Source organism: Mycetomoellerius zeteki, unplaced genomic scaffold (genome assembly GCF_001594055.1).
Source record: "Mycetomoellerius zeteki isolate Tzet28-1 unplaced genomic scaffold, Tzet1.0 scaffold297, whole genome shotgun sequence".
In the NCBI taxonomy this organism is placed as follows: domain Eukaryota; kingdom Metazoa; phylum Arthropoda; class Insecta; order Hymenoptera; family Formicidae; genus Mycetomoellerius; species Mycetomoellerius zeteki.
In genome coordinates, this window is record NW_017257279.1 from 249,150 (window position 1) to 270,248 (window position 21,099).

The following is a 21,099-nucleotide window of genomic DNA, read 5'->3' on the forward strand; positions in this document are numbered from 1 at the left end:
TCTCCGACTCAGTAGAAATTCGTTCTACCGAGGAATCACCCGAGAATATGAGCCGCGATAAACTCGAAGATACATCTTCCTGGCATCGTGCGGGTAAACCGCAACTTGTTGGCGATGCCAACATGATATCATTGGGGTTTTAACCTTGAAACTATTAAATCTGTGACGTCGCATTCGGCGTTTTTTTTTTATTTATGCTGCCTTTAACCCTTTAAGATCTAGTGATCATATATGTACCATCTTAAAAAAATATATTTAGTGAATTTAAAGTTATTCAATCCAACTAAAGCTTATTTTAAAGGAAATGTTTAAACTTTAAAAATTTAAACTTTTGAAAAATATTACGCGATAAATACAATTATAATGTATAGAAAAATTATTTATGTTGTAAGATAGGAAAATTCTCGGATTAATATATTCAGTATTATTTTCACATAGCAATTACTCAAATATAAGTAATAGTATCAATTTTTAAAAATAATATTTATATATCATACATAATGTATATAAAGTAATTTTCAAGCCTTTCGTATTTCAACGATAGGAAAAATATTTATTGATGGAGAAACGATATTGATGCCATTTACTTATTTATAGATACGAGAAAATCTTTTGAATCTTTCATAGCTTTTATACATGTCTTATATTAAAATAAAAAAAACATTTCTAATATTGTTTAGCAATATATTATAAAATTGATTACCATAATTACCATAATTTTTCTTATTTTTATTATATATAGCGTTTCATATTTGATCGGATTTATCTTTTGAATAGTTTTTCTTTCAAAACCCAATATTAAACAATTTCATTACAATTTGATAATATTTTATTTCTTGGATCCGCCATTTTTAATTTTTATGTTTTGGCTTCATTTTTATATTCAGCGATTCCCCAAATCTTTAAAAATAACTAGTACATATATATGTCCTACATCTTCAAAAAGTTAAATCTTAAAGGATTAAAAAGGTAAATTATGACCATTCGTGATAACACAGATCTATAGGATTTAGACTTTCTTGAATAAACTTTGATTATTAGCTTGATATCTCTTATTGATACCTCTTACTGTCATAAATCACTTTTCAATTTTATGGCACCATTTCTGAATGCCTATCACCTTGAATGAAAATAGAAATCCTTAGACAAAGATTCTAGATAAGCAGAAGTTTTATGATTTCAATAAGCTGTACTATTAAAAAGGTACCATTCGTATCGGTACGATTATCTAAGAATAGATATTATCAATCAACAGCCAACATAGTTCGTCGACCTATCATTAGCCCGACTAACATGTAATTTAATCTTTAGATCCTCTATATTTGCGATTTCGTGTTTCTATGAAGCGATCGGTTTGCCAGATGACTCGCTTATCACTTATCGTTTGCCAACTCGTTTCTTTGATTACTGTCTTTTTCTCGTGCTGCGTGCCTAAGTCACCTCGGCTGGCACCCATATCGTGTCTCGACACCTTGCGCTTATACGTGCTTCAGCATAAATCGGCGAATCGTCCTTGCGCACCCGTCTTGTCCTCGCGACGAAACATATTGATATTAAAAATGTTCCTTACTACTCAAATGTCCAACGATATGAAGGAAATCTATAATGTTTTCATTTAAAAATTGCCATATCAAAAATATACTATTGCTTTTCACGTGCACAAATTGTATCATTATAACTATTTAATGTTAATTAATCTAATTATTAGAATATTTAAGGACCACCCTGTATATTTTCTCCACAAAATCACAGAAAATTCGAAATTTTTATGCAAGATGGTTGAATTTATAAATTAATTAAATTGATTAAATTCAAAAAATGAACACAGTTTTGATCCTAAAAATAATTATTCTCTTTTTTTCTCTTTCTCTCTGCTCTGCAGTTAAATTACTTCGAATGTGCTCGTTTGTATTCATGATGCGGGTTAATCGATTTTGACGACCACAGTGGAAAATGAATTCTCTCATCGCGAGGACGATACTCGAAAGCGGGGGGAAACATTTTCACGATCGTTAAGCATCGTTTTCCACTGCAGTGACGATTGTTTGCACGCGAATTCGGTAGAGAAGGAACGAGCGCGTTTTGCACAGACTCTCCCCCTTCCTCTCACCCCTTTTTTTTCTCCCCTCCCCTTTCATGAGGGTGAAACTCTAGTCGGTTTGCCGTTCGATGGTCGATGTGATAACGAGCTATCGATCCATCGAAATGCGATTGCGCCGGAAATCCAACGACGGGGTTCGTCGTTTCGCTTAATCTTTCTGGAGAATTCGTTTGTCGAAGAAATCAAAGCCTCACGCGTTAATTGCCAAACGTTACTTTAGTTTGTCAATTAATTTTCGACTCTTCTTTGTATAAAATTCATTTCTTTTTTAATCTGGCATAATTTATTTGTAATATTACAGTTAATTCTTTATGTTGCAATAAATAATAGAATTAATTTTCACAAACAGCAAAATGTTTTAAATTTTTATGACAAAATATAAAAGGATTAACTGTCCTTAAAAATCGTAATTTTTTATAAAAAAAAAGATTTATTTTTCGGTTGTGTCCTTTTTCCGATATTTTCTCAAAGATTAGAATATTTTTGAATTGTTTCCAAGACACGTTTTTGGTTTATGCGTTTTCCAGAAAGATTCCGCGACTGATACATGAGAAAAATCTCGGATCCGCGTGACGAGGCGAAGAATGCGCGAGAGCGCCGCCTTAAAGTCGTTAAAGTGACAAAAGCGACAAGATCCGGTTTCACGGTCTCCAGCCTCTTAATCCTCGCAGTCTCAAAAATAGATCAAGACTATCTTGCGAGATGTAATATTTATAGATACTGATTTAAGAATATTAAATTGGCTCGCATATAATAAGTTCCCTTTGATGTAAAACTGAAAAGGAATCCTCTCGATTCTCATAGGAATAATTTACATTCATTTCACACAACTGATTTCTTTCAAAACTATTATGTAAAGTTACGTATAAAATAAGATTTAGAATACAATTAACATTGTGAGATTTAAAAAAGTTTAGTAACTGAAAAAAATCCAGCCTTTGTGTAGAAGAAAACAAAATCAAACGCGATGATTCGGCGACTCCGTCCAAGTTATAACGATGTTCCCGGGGAGACTGCGGGCGTTAAATCTCACGCTTAATCACGCACGCGACGCTGCACACACGCGCGCTGATACCATCGCTTGACGAGCTTTATCATCGCCGAGAATTCGAACGTGAAACCCCAAATCTGAAAAGGCGGCCCTCTCGAGACTCCGTCTCGCCTTGCCGCGTGGATCGCGCCATTGAAAATCCGTTTCATACGATGCTGAAACTCCCAGGGAAAAATGTGCTCGCTCGTATCATCAATTTCCCTTTCGTGTCGCACTATCGGTCCTTTATACCACGAGTGCAAAAGGTTTCCATCATCGATATTTTTCAATCCTGTTCCGAAATATCTAATAAATATTTTTCGCGTAAAATGTGTGGGAATTTTGAAAGCTTCTTCGCGACGTAAAAGCTGCTAGAATTTTATTTAGAAAGTTATCATATTATATTACACACACTCTCTCTCGGAAAATATTCATGATTATAATTACATGTTATAATGATGATTATTACTACTATATGTTATGTATTATTGTTAATAATAATTACATGTATAATTCTATCACACCGAAAATGACTGAATTATAATTATTATCATAAAAATGGTTTCAATTATTTTATAAGTCAACTATAATTAAATATAATTTATTCATTTTTTTAAAGACAATCATAAAAAATATATAGTAATAATAAAACTGTGGAGGAGAAGGTAGTATTGTGGTATACCATTCACATTTTATACAAAAATTTATAATTAATATTTTATATAAAAACTTATAATCAATATTTAAATTTAAAACTTGTATACAGCCAAATAAAATGTTAAATAATAAACAAGACACTCAAATATACGTATATTCGTGTGATAATTCGCTCAAGTTTAAAAAGAATGAGGTAGTATGTGTAATTCAATACTGAAATGTACCTCAAATATGTTTCGAAACGTTTGAAAGTAAAAATGCGTTATAATAAGGGTCGGCTAAAGTATATTGCCATGTATGCCATTAGCATTATGATGTAACGGCGAGCTACTGAACAAATAATTCTATAGGTAATCACTAGAATTCATCACCTAATAGCGGAAATATTAAGAGGGGCGCCATTATATCTAACACTGGCCATAATACTGGCATACCACGTTCTCCTCTATACTTGAAATTAACTACATGTACGACTACATGTATAGTTGAAAATGACTCCAAATTATAGTTATTATTACCACATTTTATATAACTGTTTTAAAAAATAATTATAAATTATAATTAAATTACAGTTACTGCGATTTTTATAATAACAATAACTAATAATAATTTGTAGTCATTTTCGATGTCAAATACATATTTGTTGATAAAACTATACATATATAGTTATTATTACTAACAATAATTATAGTAGGTAATTGTAGTCACAAATATCAAAAACTTTTTGCATAATTTTCTTACCGTTACCTATATTATTATCTCGTCTTGAAAAAGAAGCTTGTTGAAGAAGCTCGACGCGAGCTTCCTGGGAATTTCTCCATCGTTCGCGACCGACCGGCTGAGATCGAGAATAAGCCAACTTGCGTTGTGTCATTCTTATTTTCTGTTTCGCTGTACCAGAAGTGCAGTCAGGTAACTCAACGAGAGAAAGGAGGGTTTATAACGCCATCGTACCACGAGTATCTGTCAGAAAGCTACTTCCTCTCTAGACTTGGCACGCCGACAGCTCGTTGCATGGGTGTACAATTGCATATGCGTGTAGAGAGTGTAGAGGAAAGTTCAGTCGTACACTATATCACCACTTATAAAGCTCCGCGTAAAGCGGAACATTCAGAGAATAATGAAAAAGCGTTTAAATCTCATTGAATGTCGCTAAATTAACTACAGATATTTTTCTGCAATTCAAATTTTTCTGCAATTCAGACCATCGTACAATTTTCTCCTAAAAATAACCGCCTGTATACACAAGGTGCTTTCTCAGCGCTCTATTCCATGGGAGAAATTTAAATCGAGATTTAATTATCGTGCTTTCCGAAGTCCCGAAGAAAACAAGCTCTCGATTAAAAATGAAGGATTAATATGAACGGTTAATTGGATCGTGATTAATTATGATTGCAAAAACGGATAATTGAACTTCTATGTTCTTTCGGTAACTTGAGATGAGCTCTTCTTCAACTCAGCCTTAATTCCGTGTTGCGATTATTGAGATGTTTGCCGTTCGAACATTATTATCTTTTATTCAATTAAATTTTTATTGAGCAAATATTATCTTCAAGTTAAAATTAAAACTTAATTAAAATATTTGATTGAAAAGTATAATTGTAAGAAGATAATAAACTGTAAAATCTCGGAGAGTTCAATTACACGACACACCTTGTATATTAACAGTTAGCAGATAATGTTGGAGTTTAATAACAAATAACCGAAAAATTCTTAACTGATTCTCCACGGATGTCACCTCGATGACAAGAAAAACAATTATGAGCCAGCTATTTTTGTCTTGACGTTAAACTTGTTCTTTCGTGTCATCTGAGAAATTATATCAATCTCGGATCCAACGATAACTTGATCCCGGCACAAACACGCAATAAATAACACCGCATGAGCTGCATAAATGCAGTTTGAGCGTGCTATTCGATGTATCATCACGTTTCCTCTTGCTTAGCCACAAATTACAAATACACACACACACATACACATACACGCACACATACAAACACATTGGCACTACTGGATGTTTCAGTATATAATTTAGCAACGAACACGCCTCCGAAAAGTAATTTAAACGTTTGCACGAAAGATAAAAATATTCAACTTTATTTTTAATTTTAGCACATAAAAATCTGTATCTTATGTATTAATAAGTTATACTTTTTCGTGTTAAGATTTATAATCAAGATTGTACTTCATTTATATCAATTAGTTTATGTCTAAATATTTTTTTTATTTATAATAATATTGGTTATACTGGCCGACAATAATTTTCTTAAATAGGTAACTTGATATGTATTTTATGTATTTTTTTATATTAATTCTGAAAATAAAATTAGAATTTATCCTACGGACTACAATTTCTTGTAACACATTTCTTTTCAAAAACTTTACATTTTGCTGACAACAATTCGTTATATAGGCTCTTATCTTATTGAAATGATTTATTTTTGCTTGAAAATTTTTATAAGTAAGAATCATGTTAAATTCAATAGTTATATTCCTTATGAATCATTTATTTATACTTATACGGAGGAGATAAAGATAGAAAAAATTTTTAAATGCATGTTTCTCAAAAATCTTGCTCTCCTTATTTAGTTCATAGATTTGAAATTAATGCAAAAAAATATAAAAATATTGTAGCAGATCATTTTAATATAAGAAGAAGTGAAATTTTGACCTGCGTTGTCTATTAAAGTATAATTAATTTTTATAAATGTCTAAATTTTTTATTCATGATAATTAATTATCTAATAAAATATAATCGATTCTTATACAGATGTTATTATAAATATATCTATAAAAGAAGATATTATCATATACAATTTTTTTTCATGAAGAAAGCATGAATCGCGCAATTAAATGGTTTTTATTCACAAGTATGTAGTAAAGAATTAACATCTTGAACTTAAAATCAATCGGACTCGATAAATCTCGCTTTGCGCATATTAAAAATGTTCATTTCTTTCTTTTTTTTTTCATTTAACCGTATGAAATTCATTGTCTCCGCTCGTGAAATGCCGTTTAAAAATTCATGGATAATCTGTGGTCTCCGGCTTAAAGTTTCCATCCGGCTACTATCGATTATCGTTTTTTCAGAGGGATAAAAAATACTTTTCAGAATACATATATACGCCAAATGCATACATATACGCACGTACGCGCACAATGTGCAATATCTCATAATTGCATACGCGAGCACATCATGCGATGCGATAGCACTTCCTCTCGATTATTCGAAAAAATCTGTGCATGCCTTTCTTTCTCTGTCACAAATACATTTACACATACGTGCATCGTGTTACATGACACACATTCATCGTTTTACCGATATTCTACTTTGAAATGCATCCGCATACTTCGTTTTTTTTTCATTTTCCTCTCGTATTTCCACGATATTTCTGCCCATGGCGTTTATTACATCCCGTTCAACAAGTATACCGGGGAAGATTGCCAAAATTTCAACTTGTTTGTCACATGCCAGCCAACAGGTCCCTCATCTCTCTGTATATTAAATTAAGTTTATATTAAATATTATAACGTTAGTGTGAAAAAAATTACGTTGAGTGCGTATATATCGCATTAACATTTGACAATCCATTGCTAAAATATCGCTTGTACCTGTTCTAAAATGTTTTATATTTTACATTATTTTTAAACAAATAATAATTCGATAATCAATATAAATATTAATTTCACATAATCGGTAAAAATATCATATTCAATACAACACAAGATTCGTTACTGTATTTGCTATAATAAATAACAAAATAATTTCTTGATATTAAATAATCTCCATCGCTAAAATATCATTTACGCGTCATTGAGACAGCTATGCCTTTTTCATTAAAGACAAAATTTATTGTTAACTGAATTGTGTCGTGGAGGTGTGACGGAGATTGTTTCGTGAAATTCGTTCAGACAACTTGTCGCGTCATGGGCGGAAGGTCTTAGCTGGCACCGATTGTGGATCGGCGATGGAGAGATTCGCCAGTCTGATGGAAAGTCTGTGCGAACTGTTTTCAGGGGTGGGCGTCTACATCTCGAGGGTGGAGGAAGGCTCGGTGGCCGAACGTGCTGGACTCAGGCCAGGAGACACCATCCTGGAAGTGAACGGCACGCCTTTTCGCGCGGTCACCCACGAGGAGGCCCTCAAAGTAAGTGGCAACTTTTCTCACTTACTGCTGCCCTCCTTGGACCTCTTTAACATCGTCTGTGATATCTTCTATCCTGACGGTTCCATTAGCACTTATTTCCTCTGAAGGTTCGATGTCGTTAACCCGAAGATACGAGCGAGAAGATAGCGCCGTTAATTCTTAAGACGTGAGAGATCACGACGTATTAAATAGTTTATTGCTTCTCTTATCGAATTTCTTATCAATTTTGTTCTAAAATTTGCAATACATGCACACTTAGAGAAAAAATTATACTGCGGCTAATACAGCAACTATAAAAGTGGCAACTATTCAAGTTTTTATTGTACACTTAATATACATAGTTAAATCAATTATTTTATAGAATATAAATGTTGCAACTACATTAGTTTAATCATGTACATTAATTTTACATATAAAACTTGTACAATTGTCATCTTTATAGTTGTCTACCACTACTCTCTAAAAGTGAATCAGTATATTATTACTGACTTCAGTACACTTATAACTGATGCGTAATCAGTAATAATACACTAATTCACTTTTAGAGAGTATGTTTTTCAGTCAGTGTATATTTACATTTGCAGAATAAATTTTATTTAACAAGAGATATACAACATAGACACATATATGTATGTGTCTGCATTGTATTGTATATCGCTTGTTAAGATGTCTCGAAGATTGAAACTTTATTTATATTAAAAAAAAAGTAAAGGTGTAAAAACTAAACCTGTATTTTTTAACACTGTTCTTAATTAATATCACAATTAATATTAATTTATTTTATTTCGTCAGAGAGACACGAAATTATAAAATTTAATTAATATCAAGGTTGCTTCGTGTTGAAGCTTAAAGATGTACGATAAATGCGACAATGTGCTATAAAATATCTGTTGAAAAAATGGATCAAAGTTTTATGGTAGAATTTATGGTTGGGAATATAAGTGGCAATTTAAGGTTTTACACACCTTAAGAATTAAGTTTATAATTTCCGATTAACAACAATATTAAGTATTATGTCATCTCAGATATAAGTTCGAAGTTTTAACTCTCGAGATGTATAATTCACAGTTTGATCTCCGAATTAATAATTCCACTCCAAACACAAGTTTAAATTAGCTCGGAGGACAGAATAACTTATGGAACTTCATTTCTCAGTCGTCGTTTAGATTCGCGAACGCTTCAACGCTACCTTGATGCATGGCAATTAGATACTTTTTACCGGGAAGAGCAAGAACGAGAGCAAAAACGAGCAATCAGGATCGTTCCAATTAAGAATTTTCTCCAAATCCGAATCTCATCGAGTAATTGTGCGAATACATCTGATATTTACAATTGACTTTAGAAACCGCCTTAATCGGAACGCTGATCCCGATTCTCAACCACTTCACCGGATTAAAGAAAGTAGAGTAAAACGTGAAACAACCCTAAATCTGTGTGCAAATACCCGGAAAATTGACCGTTTTCAAGATCAGCTGTTCTCTCCCTTGTTTTCATCCCTTTCGTTACTAAACGATTTTCCATTTATCAGCGTTTCGTAATCTTTCATCGTTCAAAATTTTGCCAAGATTTATTCACTTTTATAACTCCCACAATCCCTTATAAACTCTTACAATCATCGTTAATTAGGGAAGGAAGGTGTCGAGTTATTTTATAGTACAGTTTTACTAATAATCTATCATTAATATTATATATTACAGCTGTGTTGCTGTACATAAGATATACTTCGAAAGTTTGTTTTATAAAATGCTTTTATAATCGTTGAAATAATATAATTTTTTATAAAAGTCAATTTTAAACGATTTATATTTTTAAAATAAAAATTTTAAGATAAAATTTTTAGAATAAACAAATAAAAGATAGAATAGTTGTTTTCACGTTTCACATTAAATATTTATTACTTAAATTAATATATTTTGTACATTTTTAGAAAGTAAAATATAACTCAGAATTTTCACCACAATGAACTAACGCTGATTAATCATAACATTTATTTGACTACTTTACTTGTTTTTATAGACTGTGTTCTTTCTCTTCTTTACACAACTGATGGTTGTGGAATAGAATATATTACTTGCTTGTTGCTTCCAACTTTTTAACTTTAACTAATATTTGCTCACTAATGTCTGTTTTTATTTTTTTTATTTTTTCTCTGTTTATTTAGATAGAAACTAAATTGAAATATGGTGCGTCAATATCTTTTTTTATTCAAGTATAAAAAAATCAACATCCAATAGATATTTAAAATATATTTGTAAATAACTAATTCACGTTTTTTTTTTGCAAAAAGTAGCAATTATTGAAACCTTTGAGTGACACTGTACGTGTGCATTTTTTATATTCTTCGAATGTTTATATTTTTCATATGTTATACGATGGATAAAATTACAAATAAGTAATTCTATATGTATCTTGATTTCTCTCTCTCTCTTCCTCTTCTGATACGAATTATGGATTGTCCAAAATAGACTTAACAATGACGCAGTTCTTGCGAAGTATTTGTGAGTGTTCTGTATATGTCCACATTTACTGAGAAAAAAGTACTTAAAAATTTATTTGTGAGATATAATATTTATTCCACTGAAATAAATCCTTATTTAAATATGGCGAAATGAATATGGCGATGATTCTATTCCTAGAAAAAAAAATTATCTATTTTATTGTCTAATTTATTGTATCTATTTTATCGTATCTATTTTACAATTAGATATAATTCACAGAAATGTATACTTTGTCATCACAGTTGAATTTCTTTTATAACCAATAAATATCAATAAAACGTCACATGAAACATTTGCTAGCAAATGTTTTGATTTTTTTTCTCAGTGTATCATGCGTGGCGCACATTGCATGCCGTCGTGTTGAAGCACCGCCGAGGGACATCCTTTGAGCCACAGGGTAAACGATTCAAGGGAGGGAATATCATTGCTCGGTTAGCATGTTTAACGTTCGCTCGGAGTTCAAACACTAAGCGGATAATATTCACGCATGTAAAATTAAGCGTTTCTCTCTCTATACATATCCTCATCTTTCTATTTCCCAAGTGACGTGTAAGATGACGTAGAGGAACAAGAAGAATAAAACAGCTCGAATATACCGCATCGTTTTAAGTCAGAATTCAAAATTGAACGATTTATAAACCGGGAATGAACAGCGTTGAATTTTAAAATAGAATCGAAGAATCGTTTACAGTTTAAATTGGCGACATTCGCGAAAACGTGGGAGTCAATTTCGAGATAAATTCCTAGAGGAACAAACTGCAACGCGCAATTTCAAACTATCTGCTTTGATACAGAATATCGAAGAAATGCGAGAATCAATTTAAGGCCAAAATTGAAAGTTGGCTAAACGCGAAGATTTATTTTGGTATTCACAGAATGAAAATTTGTGGTCCGAAAATTTTTAACGACACCAAGTTGAACGCTTCGAGATCTCGTGAGGTCTTCAAAGAGCTTCGCTTCACTGTCGAATCACCTTAAGCTGACTCGACAGTGCTTATTCTCGGCAGCCTTTTGTTTCGAATCTTTAGGAGAGAATCCCACTACAAGAGTATAAGGATTATGTAGCTATATGCGGAAGATAGTCGGAATCATTTGCACCATGAGAGATTACTCGCGGCTATTCTTCGAATAACTCATCTTGCGTTTAACGGTTCTCTCCGATTCTTTACGTAACTTGCCAATCTGATTGCTGCACGTTCATATTTGCGATCGATCGTCAAAGATCTGCATCCTCTCGATTTTTAATTTAAACTCGTTTGGTTAATGCATTCATATTTAAATTCTTTATTTGTTAATTTTATTTATTTAATCTATTACGTTACGATTGTCAATTTCCAGAAATTCACAATAACGGAATTCTTTGTGCAACCTGTCTATCTAATTGCTGTACGTTTATACTCACTATTGATCAAAAATCTATATCCTCTCAATTTTTAATTTAAGTTCACTTATTGTTAGTTTCATTTCGTATTTGTATTTTTATCTATCAATTTTATTTTTTAAATTAATTATGCTACAATTGTCAATTATCAAGAAATTCATAGAACAATGAAATTTTTCATGCAACCTGTCAACTTGATTGCTGCGCATTCGTACCTGCTATCAAGAGTATAAATCATCAAAGATCCTCTCTCTCTCTCTCTCTCGATTTTCAACTAAATTCAAAAGATCCTATTTCATATTTATATTATTCGTTGACCAACTTTATTTACTAAATAAATTATATCTGATTGTCAATTTTTCACAGTTTTTGTGAAAAATTTTCGGTTGCAGAATATATCTCTACTCTGTTTATTTTATTTATATATTTTGTTATTCACATTTTTATTTAACTCGGAGATTGCACGCTCGTGCTCTTTCAAGAACTTTATTTATTATTGCTGTTTGCGTGTAGCTCGTCACGATTTTCCACATAAGTACGCTGCAACGTGAAGAAATGCTAACAAATTGCGAGAATTGATCGTACAACGAAAGCAAGGATATAGGTCGAGTTCTAGAGACTTAGGCCGATAATATTCCGGAAAAATTACTGTCACGGGAGGATGAGCGAATGGGTCGTGGCAATCTATATCCATCCTGATTACCCTTCTTCGCATCTTCTACGATACGTGCCTTCTTACTGAGTCCTATCGATCGACTGTATATATCCCCGGTTGTGCTGTAAACTTTATACGCGATTTAAAAATATTTACCAAATTCGCTAATTTAACAATACTTTAAAATTGTTTTTCCCCTCTCTTTTCCTCTTCTGTTTTTTTATCTCATCACGTATGTGCTATTTCTCTGCTAACTTCCACAGTCTTTTTTATTGCAGCAATGATGAAATAATATTATAATAAATACAAATAAAAATAACAAAAATAAAAATGCACACAATAATATTATAATAAATAAAAATGTAACAAAACCATATCAGTTTTAAAGAAATATTGAACATCGATGGGAATTTACAGTATAAACCATCTAGTAAAAATATGTAGCAAATCTACTAATTTTGCTTTAAAAATGTTTCCTCGCTTTCTCTGAACTTCCGTTATCGTTCTTATGATAATAATGATGCAATAATATTATAATGAATACAATAAAAACAATAAAATTATAAATACAATAATATCTACAATAATAAATATAAATATAATAATATTATATAATAATACAATAAATATAAAATCGTGTCAATTTTGAAGAAACGTTAATGCAAATTTTGTAAACCATTTCGATCTAGATTTGTTCCGCGATATTACGTGAAAAGGAGTTGTCCGTTTCATTAATTATTATTCAAAATTCGAAATGTATTATTCTTGAAGCAAATCTCAAGTAGCTGTAGAGTTCACGATCGAGTCCTTAATTGTGTTTGGCGTTTCGAATTAATATGAAATAGTGCGACTGAATGGAATAATACTCTGATAGAAAATGTTTCTTTCATTCTGTCAGTATCATATCCTTCGTCGGTATCTCATTTCGATTCAACTTTGATCACACCGGTCTCGCGAAATTCGATGAATCTTCCAAGACGTCGGTGTCATCTTTTATTCAGTGAAATCTCTCACGCTCTCGCGGCAGCTGAATAAGATGACTAATATCCACGTGACGCATGTGAAAACGATCTACATCCTTGTGAAAATTCACACAAGACCCCATATTTGCGGCGCGTGCGATATTGGATGACTTCAACTTGTGACGCGCAGTCAAGTCTGATTTTAATTAAAAGGTACGAGTAAATATTAATATCAACAATTTTAGATAAATATTAATTTCCAAACCGATTCGGTGCGCTCCGTGTAATAACTCTCTGATAACTCCATGGAATATACGAACAGCTAATTTATTTAATGGAAACATTAACCCGAAAGTAGTAATCTGATATTTTTATGTAAACAATCATCTGGGGTGTTTTTATACTCCAATGAAAAGTCACTGTTAATCATATATTGATATTTTTGAATGTTTTCCGATTTATTAATATTTGAAAACATCACGGATATATGGATCCTACTCACAATTTTTTGAAAAAAATAAGTAGAAATCGAACAAATATTTAATCAAATAAGTGCGTTAAATATATATTATGACAATATTTCTAAAAAAATAAAGATATTAATTAATTTTATGGATTTGAGACTCTTTTTATTTTGTGACCTGCTCGTTCAATTTTTATAAAACTTGATCTATGGATTATATATTTTATATATTTTATATATTTAAAAAAACTTTATTCGAGAATCTGAGATTAAAAGTAAAAAATTCAAAATGATAGATTTAATACGACAGAATTTCAAAAAAGTAATTTAATTATCGTAAAACTGGGTTTTAGAGAATTTTTAATTGCAAAGTAACATCAAGTTTCCAATTTCGCTTTATTTGAAACACATCAGTGCTATACAAACAGTTCGTATTGATTTTCAAATATGCAGAGCACTGTAACATTTGATCTTCCTTTAAAAAGATTACTATCTTTTTGAAATTCGACCTTTTCATTCAACAAAACGATACCCAAAACCTCTCTAAAACCGAATTTTACAATATAATCAGATTATTTTTTTTTATTTGAATTTTAGACACAAATAATAATAATAATTAGGCACGAAAAACCGCTTTCATCGAATATGGCATTTTTCACTCGTGTGTATTTAATCTCGTCGGCCAATTTTCACTTAATATTAAATTTTAAAATTCTGATACCAGAATCAAATTCAACAAAAATCCTTATAAGAGACAAGGACTTCTTTAAACTTCTTTGTCAGAAAGCTTCCTCAAAGGATTAATAAAACGTTCTTTACTGCGGGCTTTTAATGGAATTGCATATTTAAAGGGCATATCATAAAGAATAGTTACTAAAAAAGAAAGAAAATATGTTAAACAATATTCATTTTACAACAATAGTAGTATAGTAAGGTGGGTTCTAACACTGGTCCTCCGAGGGGGAGCGGGGCGCGGGGGTATTCGTTGGCGCGGGGAGGGAAGGGAGGGGATAGCGCGGGGAAGGTCGAGCATGGTGACGCGATCAACGGTATCGCTGTGAAAAAAGTTAAATCACAAAGTTTTGTTTATCAAATCATTAATAACGTATATTTATAAAAAAAATAAATTCTGGGGAGTGTTAGTTATATCTTATTAAACACTAAAAATAATAATTAACATAATGGCTATTTTTAGCTTTGGTACAATCGTTAAAGTCGATATTCATAATCGATCTCTTTTTTTAAGACCGTTTTAAATAATGTTTTTAATAAAAATAATAATTGATTCTTTGATTGATTCATGTTAAGACTTACTTATATAAGACAGTCTTAAATATAAGACTCGACTGTCAATACCGATCTAAAAAGCTTGGAGAATGCATCGACAATGGCCGCGTATCTTTCTACAGAAAAATTCTCTCAGCCAATGAAACAGTGTTCAATTCAACCGATGAAATCTTTTGATGTTGAATATTTTTTGATATTTAATAAGAAACATACAGTAACTAATACTATTGCTCTAGATACCAAAGTAGCGCATAGGTCCTTCATTTTGGATCTACTAACCATGCCTTATAGCTACGTTTACACCGTGCGCTTAGTCCGCGACCTATACGATAGGTGTCTTTGTTTAACCTACAGGATAAGTTAGGTCGCGCGGTGTAAACGTAGCCTATATCAATAATACTAAGCGCTTATTGGACTACAGACGACTAAATCGATGGCGGTCGAAATAGCCAATAGGAAGGTTGTTTCGGCGTTTCGGCTCAGATCAAAGAAATGTGCTACTTTGGTAATATAGAGCTTTAATTAATACGTCAAAATTTGTTTCTCTACAATATATAAATTTTACCTACGTAAATCAACATTAAAGACCTCATTTTGGCATCAAAATGACGACAAATAACACCAGCGTGTTACTTGAATAATCTGATAAACACACAAAAGCTTTGTGGCCAAACTTTCTTGTCACCCTGCATTGGCGAGTAAGAAATTATGATATTGATGTAATGTTACCGTAAAGCCTGCGGCACACGATGCTTGTCTTCTTGCTGGATTGTTTGCGTTTTAGTAAATTACTGGAATTGTACCACAGAGAGTGCAGAATTTCTAATAATTTATCAACACGCAAGCAATCTAGCAGGGAAACAAGCATCCTGTGCCGCAAGCTTTACTTTATGCTTAGTTCCGATTTTGCGTGTGGAATTCGGGAATTCTTCGGCGAGAGACTTGGTCTCCGTTTGGCATCGATCACCATAAACAGGATTAAATTGCTTGGTCGTAAGGGACCGTATAGGATAACGGTGGCAGCGAGACTCGTTATCTCGGTAACGGCTCGTCAACGAGATACTCGCAAGAAGAGTGAGCACCAGAATGCGTGATACGCAAACAACACATTCGAGCGAGCGGCATTGCGTCGCTTCATTTCCGCCCTCCTCCACCCCTTGCAACTATTCTCGAACGATGACGCTGACGACGATGTCGGTGAGGATGAGGGTGAGAACGACGTGGCGGCGCCAAGCGTCCCGGCGCCCTCCGGCGAATCTCTCCTGTCATTTATTTTCTTTACATAATATACGAAGCTTCCGCGGATGCGGCTGCCTTACCTCGAAAGGGAAAAGGACGATCGATATAACTGAATGCCATTCACGCGCCGTGAAAAAGTCTCTTTGGAGAATCCTCAATTATGCAGAACGTCGTTATATACGACATTATAACTCACGATATCCTCTGGTCACTGATAAATTCACGAAGAAGAGGTTTACGGCTTGATTAATATTAACATTCGAGTTTCACTCGAAATTTGGATTGATTGAAGAGCTTGCTGCAACAACGAGCTAACCCACATTTTTGTAAAAATGGAGAAAATAAACTCGGAAGTTAAAATGAAGAGAAAAATTTATTTGCATATGGCTACAAAAACTCTCTCATATTTTAGCATACATATCCGGAAAGTTTATTACAGGTTATACATCGTAAATAAAAAAATATTACAGAGTGTTTTTCCATGAAAAGCTGTTAAAACTAATCAGTTGTTTAAAATGTTTAAACACACGTAGGAAATATGAAAAATATTTTTTTTTATAAGATATTTAGTAATTTTGGTAATTTTATTTACATATAAAGTAAAGGTAATCAGAAATATTTTTATTATTTAACAAATTTTTATAAAAGCCAAATATTGCCATTTAAATATTTCAATGATATATGTTTCAAAAATTCAAAAAACATTATTTTTTAGAGTGTATGGTTCGTTTAGAAATGACAGCTGATTAGTTTCAGCATCTTCCCAAGAGATTCTCTATATGAGAAGAATAAAAGTTCTCTGCATCAGATGGTACACTGCTAAGTGATAGAAAAAATACGAATCATTTTATAAACAAAACGGCGATATAAAAAACAATAGATAGCCCGACCTTTACAAATAACTAAATATGTGATATTGGAATAGAAACAAATGAGTGATAGATTTCTACAAATAGAGGAATACATTGCTCATCCATTTTTACCAATATCATATATTCAGTTATGTTGTAGCAAATCCTTCAATTTTAATTAACGCATGTATAAATCTAATACAGAGTACCGCCCGAATGCTTCAATAAATGGCAAAATATTTAGAATAAACAGACAAAAGGTAGAAAAACTGTTTTCATATTTTACATTACATATTTATTGATTTAAATTAATATTTTCAGTACATTTTAAAAAGTAAAATGTAACCTTTAAGCTCTTAAAATTTGCATCACAATGAACTAACACGTTAATCTGAGTGTTCATTTGATCAGAACATTAATATTACTTGTTTTTGTAAACTGTGAATGTTTTCTCTTCTTTGTACAACCGATGATTATCTTTGTAGAATAGAATACGTTACTTGCTCGCAATTTTTAAGTTTTTTTGACTAAATATTTACTCACTAAATCCAGTTTTTATGCAAAAAAAAGCTAAGGAAATTCAAAACAGACACTAGTGAGCAAATAATTTAGTCAAACTTAAACAAAAAAATATAGTGTACTTCAACAGTTCTTCAGTTTAAATATACATAAAAAGAATCAACATTTAATAAATAAATGCATGTAGCGAATGATTAATTCATGTTTTTCTGCGAAAAGCAGCACTTATTAAAACTTTTAAACGGTATACATAATAAATTATGCAAGTATGTCTTTTTAGCGAATCTTGAAAATATGTATTTTCGACAATTTAAATATCTTAAATTTCGTAACACAAGAATCTTTTGGCAAAGAAATTCTACAAATTTTTGGAAAAATTATATCACGAATCTTCCCTAAAAATTCATAAAATTTCCTTGTCAAGGTTCTTCTATATAAAATCTAAAACATCTGAATATGAATGAATAATATTATAAGTTTTTAATTTATTTTAGAAATTTCATCAGTTCTATTCTTCCTATATATTATTATGCATTTTTAAATATTACAAGAGTTTATTGAAAATCTTTTCATTAAAGTATTATTGTTATCAAACAAATCATCACTGCTAAACTGATATAAAAATCTAAAATTGACATAGAAATCTGAATTCTTTTTTTTGAAGATTTAAAATATATGTATAACTTCTATTTAGCAATAATTGATCTGCCCAGTTAAATATGTGAGAAGAACAAACTTTCTGTGGTGTTTGTCTACACAAGTCGACTCTCTAAGATGTCGTAAGCTATAACTCTTACAATTTTATCATCGATAGCGAGAAGACACGCGATCAGGGTCGATCCGGCTGACCCAGAAAACGATTTCGTTGGCGAAAGCGATCAGAGCGATATCCGCCGGATAGCGTCGTAACTTGCGGACCGCTCGTATTTAACCACTTCCGGATGGCTGAAAATATGATGGCACGCGAGCCTTTTGCAGATGACGCGGATCTTAGACGAGATAACGATAGTTTTAGGGCTAGTTTCGGTCAGTTCGAGTTGGCCAAACGGCTTCGATGTCTCATCGTATGAATTATTTATTTAATCGGCCGAATGAGAAGATGGATACTGATCACGGAATCGGCTGACGTCCAACTATCTTGGAGCTTTTCATCAGTTCTCGACAGCTAATCTGATGTTAATTTCCCTCGTATGCGACACGACATGACACACGTCGTGAGTTAAATGAATATGGAACTTTCAAGATGAGAGATAACTAAGATTGATTGGCAATATTAAGTCGCCATTAGGTAGAAATTTGAAAAATGACATTCCTACGTGACAGAACTGATTGAGAAGTAGAAAATTTAGCATTAATCAAATATTGGTGAAAGATAAATTATAATTAATAATTACTTTGATTTTTCCCGAGTGGAAATGTATCTGGGCGTTCAAATGTTCTATATTGGGCCCCGGAAATCTAGCCGGGCGCTACCTAATATTTCATCTAGGCGCTAAATAGAATTATGAGATGCCAAGATGGGAAAACTTAGAGATCAGAGTTTGGTGAATGTGGACCAAAAATGGCGGATAGAGAGAGATAACAGATATTGCTTTCTCGTATGAACGCAGGCGCAAAAAGTGTTAGAATACGTGACAGGCAATACGTGTGACAATACTAAATTCATATATTAAAACCACGAATATGTTTAATAATCACCAGGGTTGGCAAGACGCTTCTCTCTCTCTCTCTCTCTCTCTCTCATTATCAAACCAGATAGATCCCCTGTTCATAAAATTCCTTGGGCTTGGATCAAACCTTTGCAAACAGCCTCCTGCACTGCTACATCCGACGGAAATTTCCTTCATAATAACCTCGTTAGTCACTTTAATCATTTTAAACCCGTTTCATGCGACTTAAAATTTGCATGAAACGACATAAATGCGGTAAACTTCAGCTGCATATACTTTTAAATCATTACTAAATATACTTTTTACAAATAATTTTTTAATAAGTTTTTATAAAGTTTTCAAGATCTTTTCTTGCAATGATATAATCTTGGCTAATTATATTGACTTCATACTCATTTTTGAAGTAAACTATTAAATAAATATAAGTTTTTAAAATTTTCGTTGCATACTTTTAAATGCATTTATATACTTGACGTATCTTTTTTATCTTTGTAAAGTCCTTTTTATAGTATAAATTTTCTTAACTCATCAATAAATCAATAAAAAGAACAAATGAGCCAGCATATTTTCATACACTAAAAACTATTAGATTCAGAAAACGAGAGAGAACAGAGTTTAGGAAAGCTAATAAAGTCCACAATTGCTCGAGTGCACGCGGAATTTTCAGAATTCCATTTGCGAATTGTTTGTCGCACGTAAAACAGCACGTCCAATTTGTGCGCGACGGAATTCGGAGGGTGGAAAGTCGGATAGGGAAATGGATAGACACGCGGTTTACGATACGTCCCGAAAGGCGCATCTCCGGGATCGGGTCGCGGCGAAATGCATTTGCCAAATGCGATTCCGCCATCGCAGAGATGAGACGGCATTTTTACGTTTCCTCATTCGAGTTTCTGGCGTTAAAAATGCAAGGGGGAAAATCGTCGTTTCCTGTATGCCGCTCGCACGCCGTTGTCCGGTCGCGTTAGGAGAAGGCCGTCAGGACGAGGCTGCCTCAGGAGAGGTCCGTATCTTATAAGAGAACCGCGGGATCCTAGGGACGTCGCCATCCGGGCTGGGTCAAGGATAGGGTAGGATATGACGTCACAGGCTCTGCCAGGAGGATCGATATCCTGCTGGTTGCGTCACATCGCCGCGAAACACATCTCCGTTGATTTCTCTTCGTTAACTTCATCTATTTTACCTATAAACAGTCACTTTAGATGCTTTGCTGTTCTTCATTAACTACCCCCCTGCCGCGTATTTGCGCAAGAAATTTATCTTAAAACGTTGAGCCTTTGTTTATTATTTCCATAATTTCTTCCTGCTGTTGAAAATAATATTGTTCTTACAAAAATTAATTTGTATTTGTGCACGCATATTTTTGATTTTTATCCTGTTTTTACTCTTTGATAGGTGAAGAATATACAGGGATCAATTTATATTATATAAGGAAATTATAGTTCATTTGCAAAATTTTTCCTAATAATTTTCTCAAAAATGTACAGCTGACAAATGTTTGCCATGTAATGTTTTATTTGCTGTTAATTAATATAGAAAATATCACGCAAAATGTAAAATTATACCAAAATTTGACAAATAGTACGGTACTTTAATTTCTCCCTGTGCCTTTTTAAAGATGTATTAGATGTATTTTTT

At 32.5% G+C, this 21,099-nt stretch overlaps 1 protein-coding gene across 1 annotated transcript in view; it reads left to right on the forward strand.

Moving 5' to 3' along the window:
* The window catches only part of dysc (whirlin protein dyschronic), a 111,579-nt gene that overhangs the window by 30,125 nt on the left and 60,355 nt on the right, over positions 1-21,099 (forward strand). The window contains exons 4-5 of the mRNA XM_018450784.1: positions 4,689-4,700; positions 7,806-7,936. Of these exons, the coding sequence (XP_018306286.1) occupies positions 4,689-4,700; positions 7,806-7,936 (143 nt within the window). The remainder of the gene's footprint in view (positions 1-4,688; positions 4,701-7,805; positions 7,937-21,099) is intronic.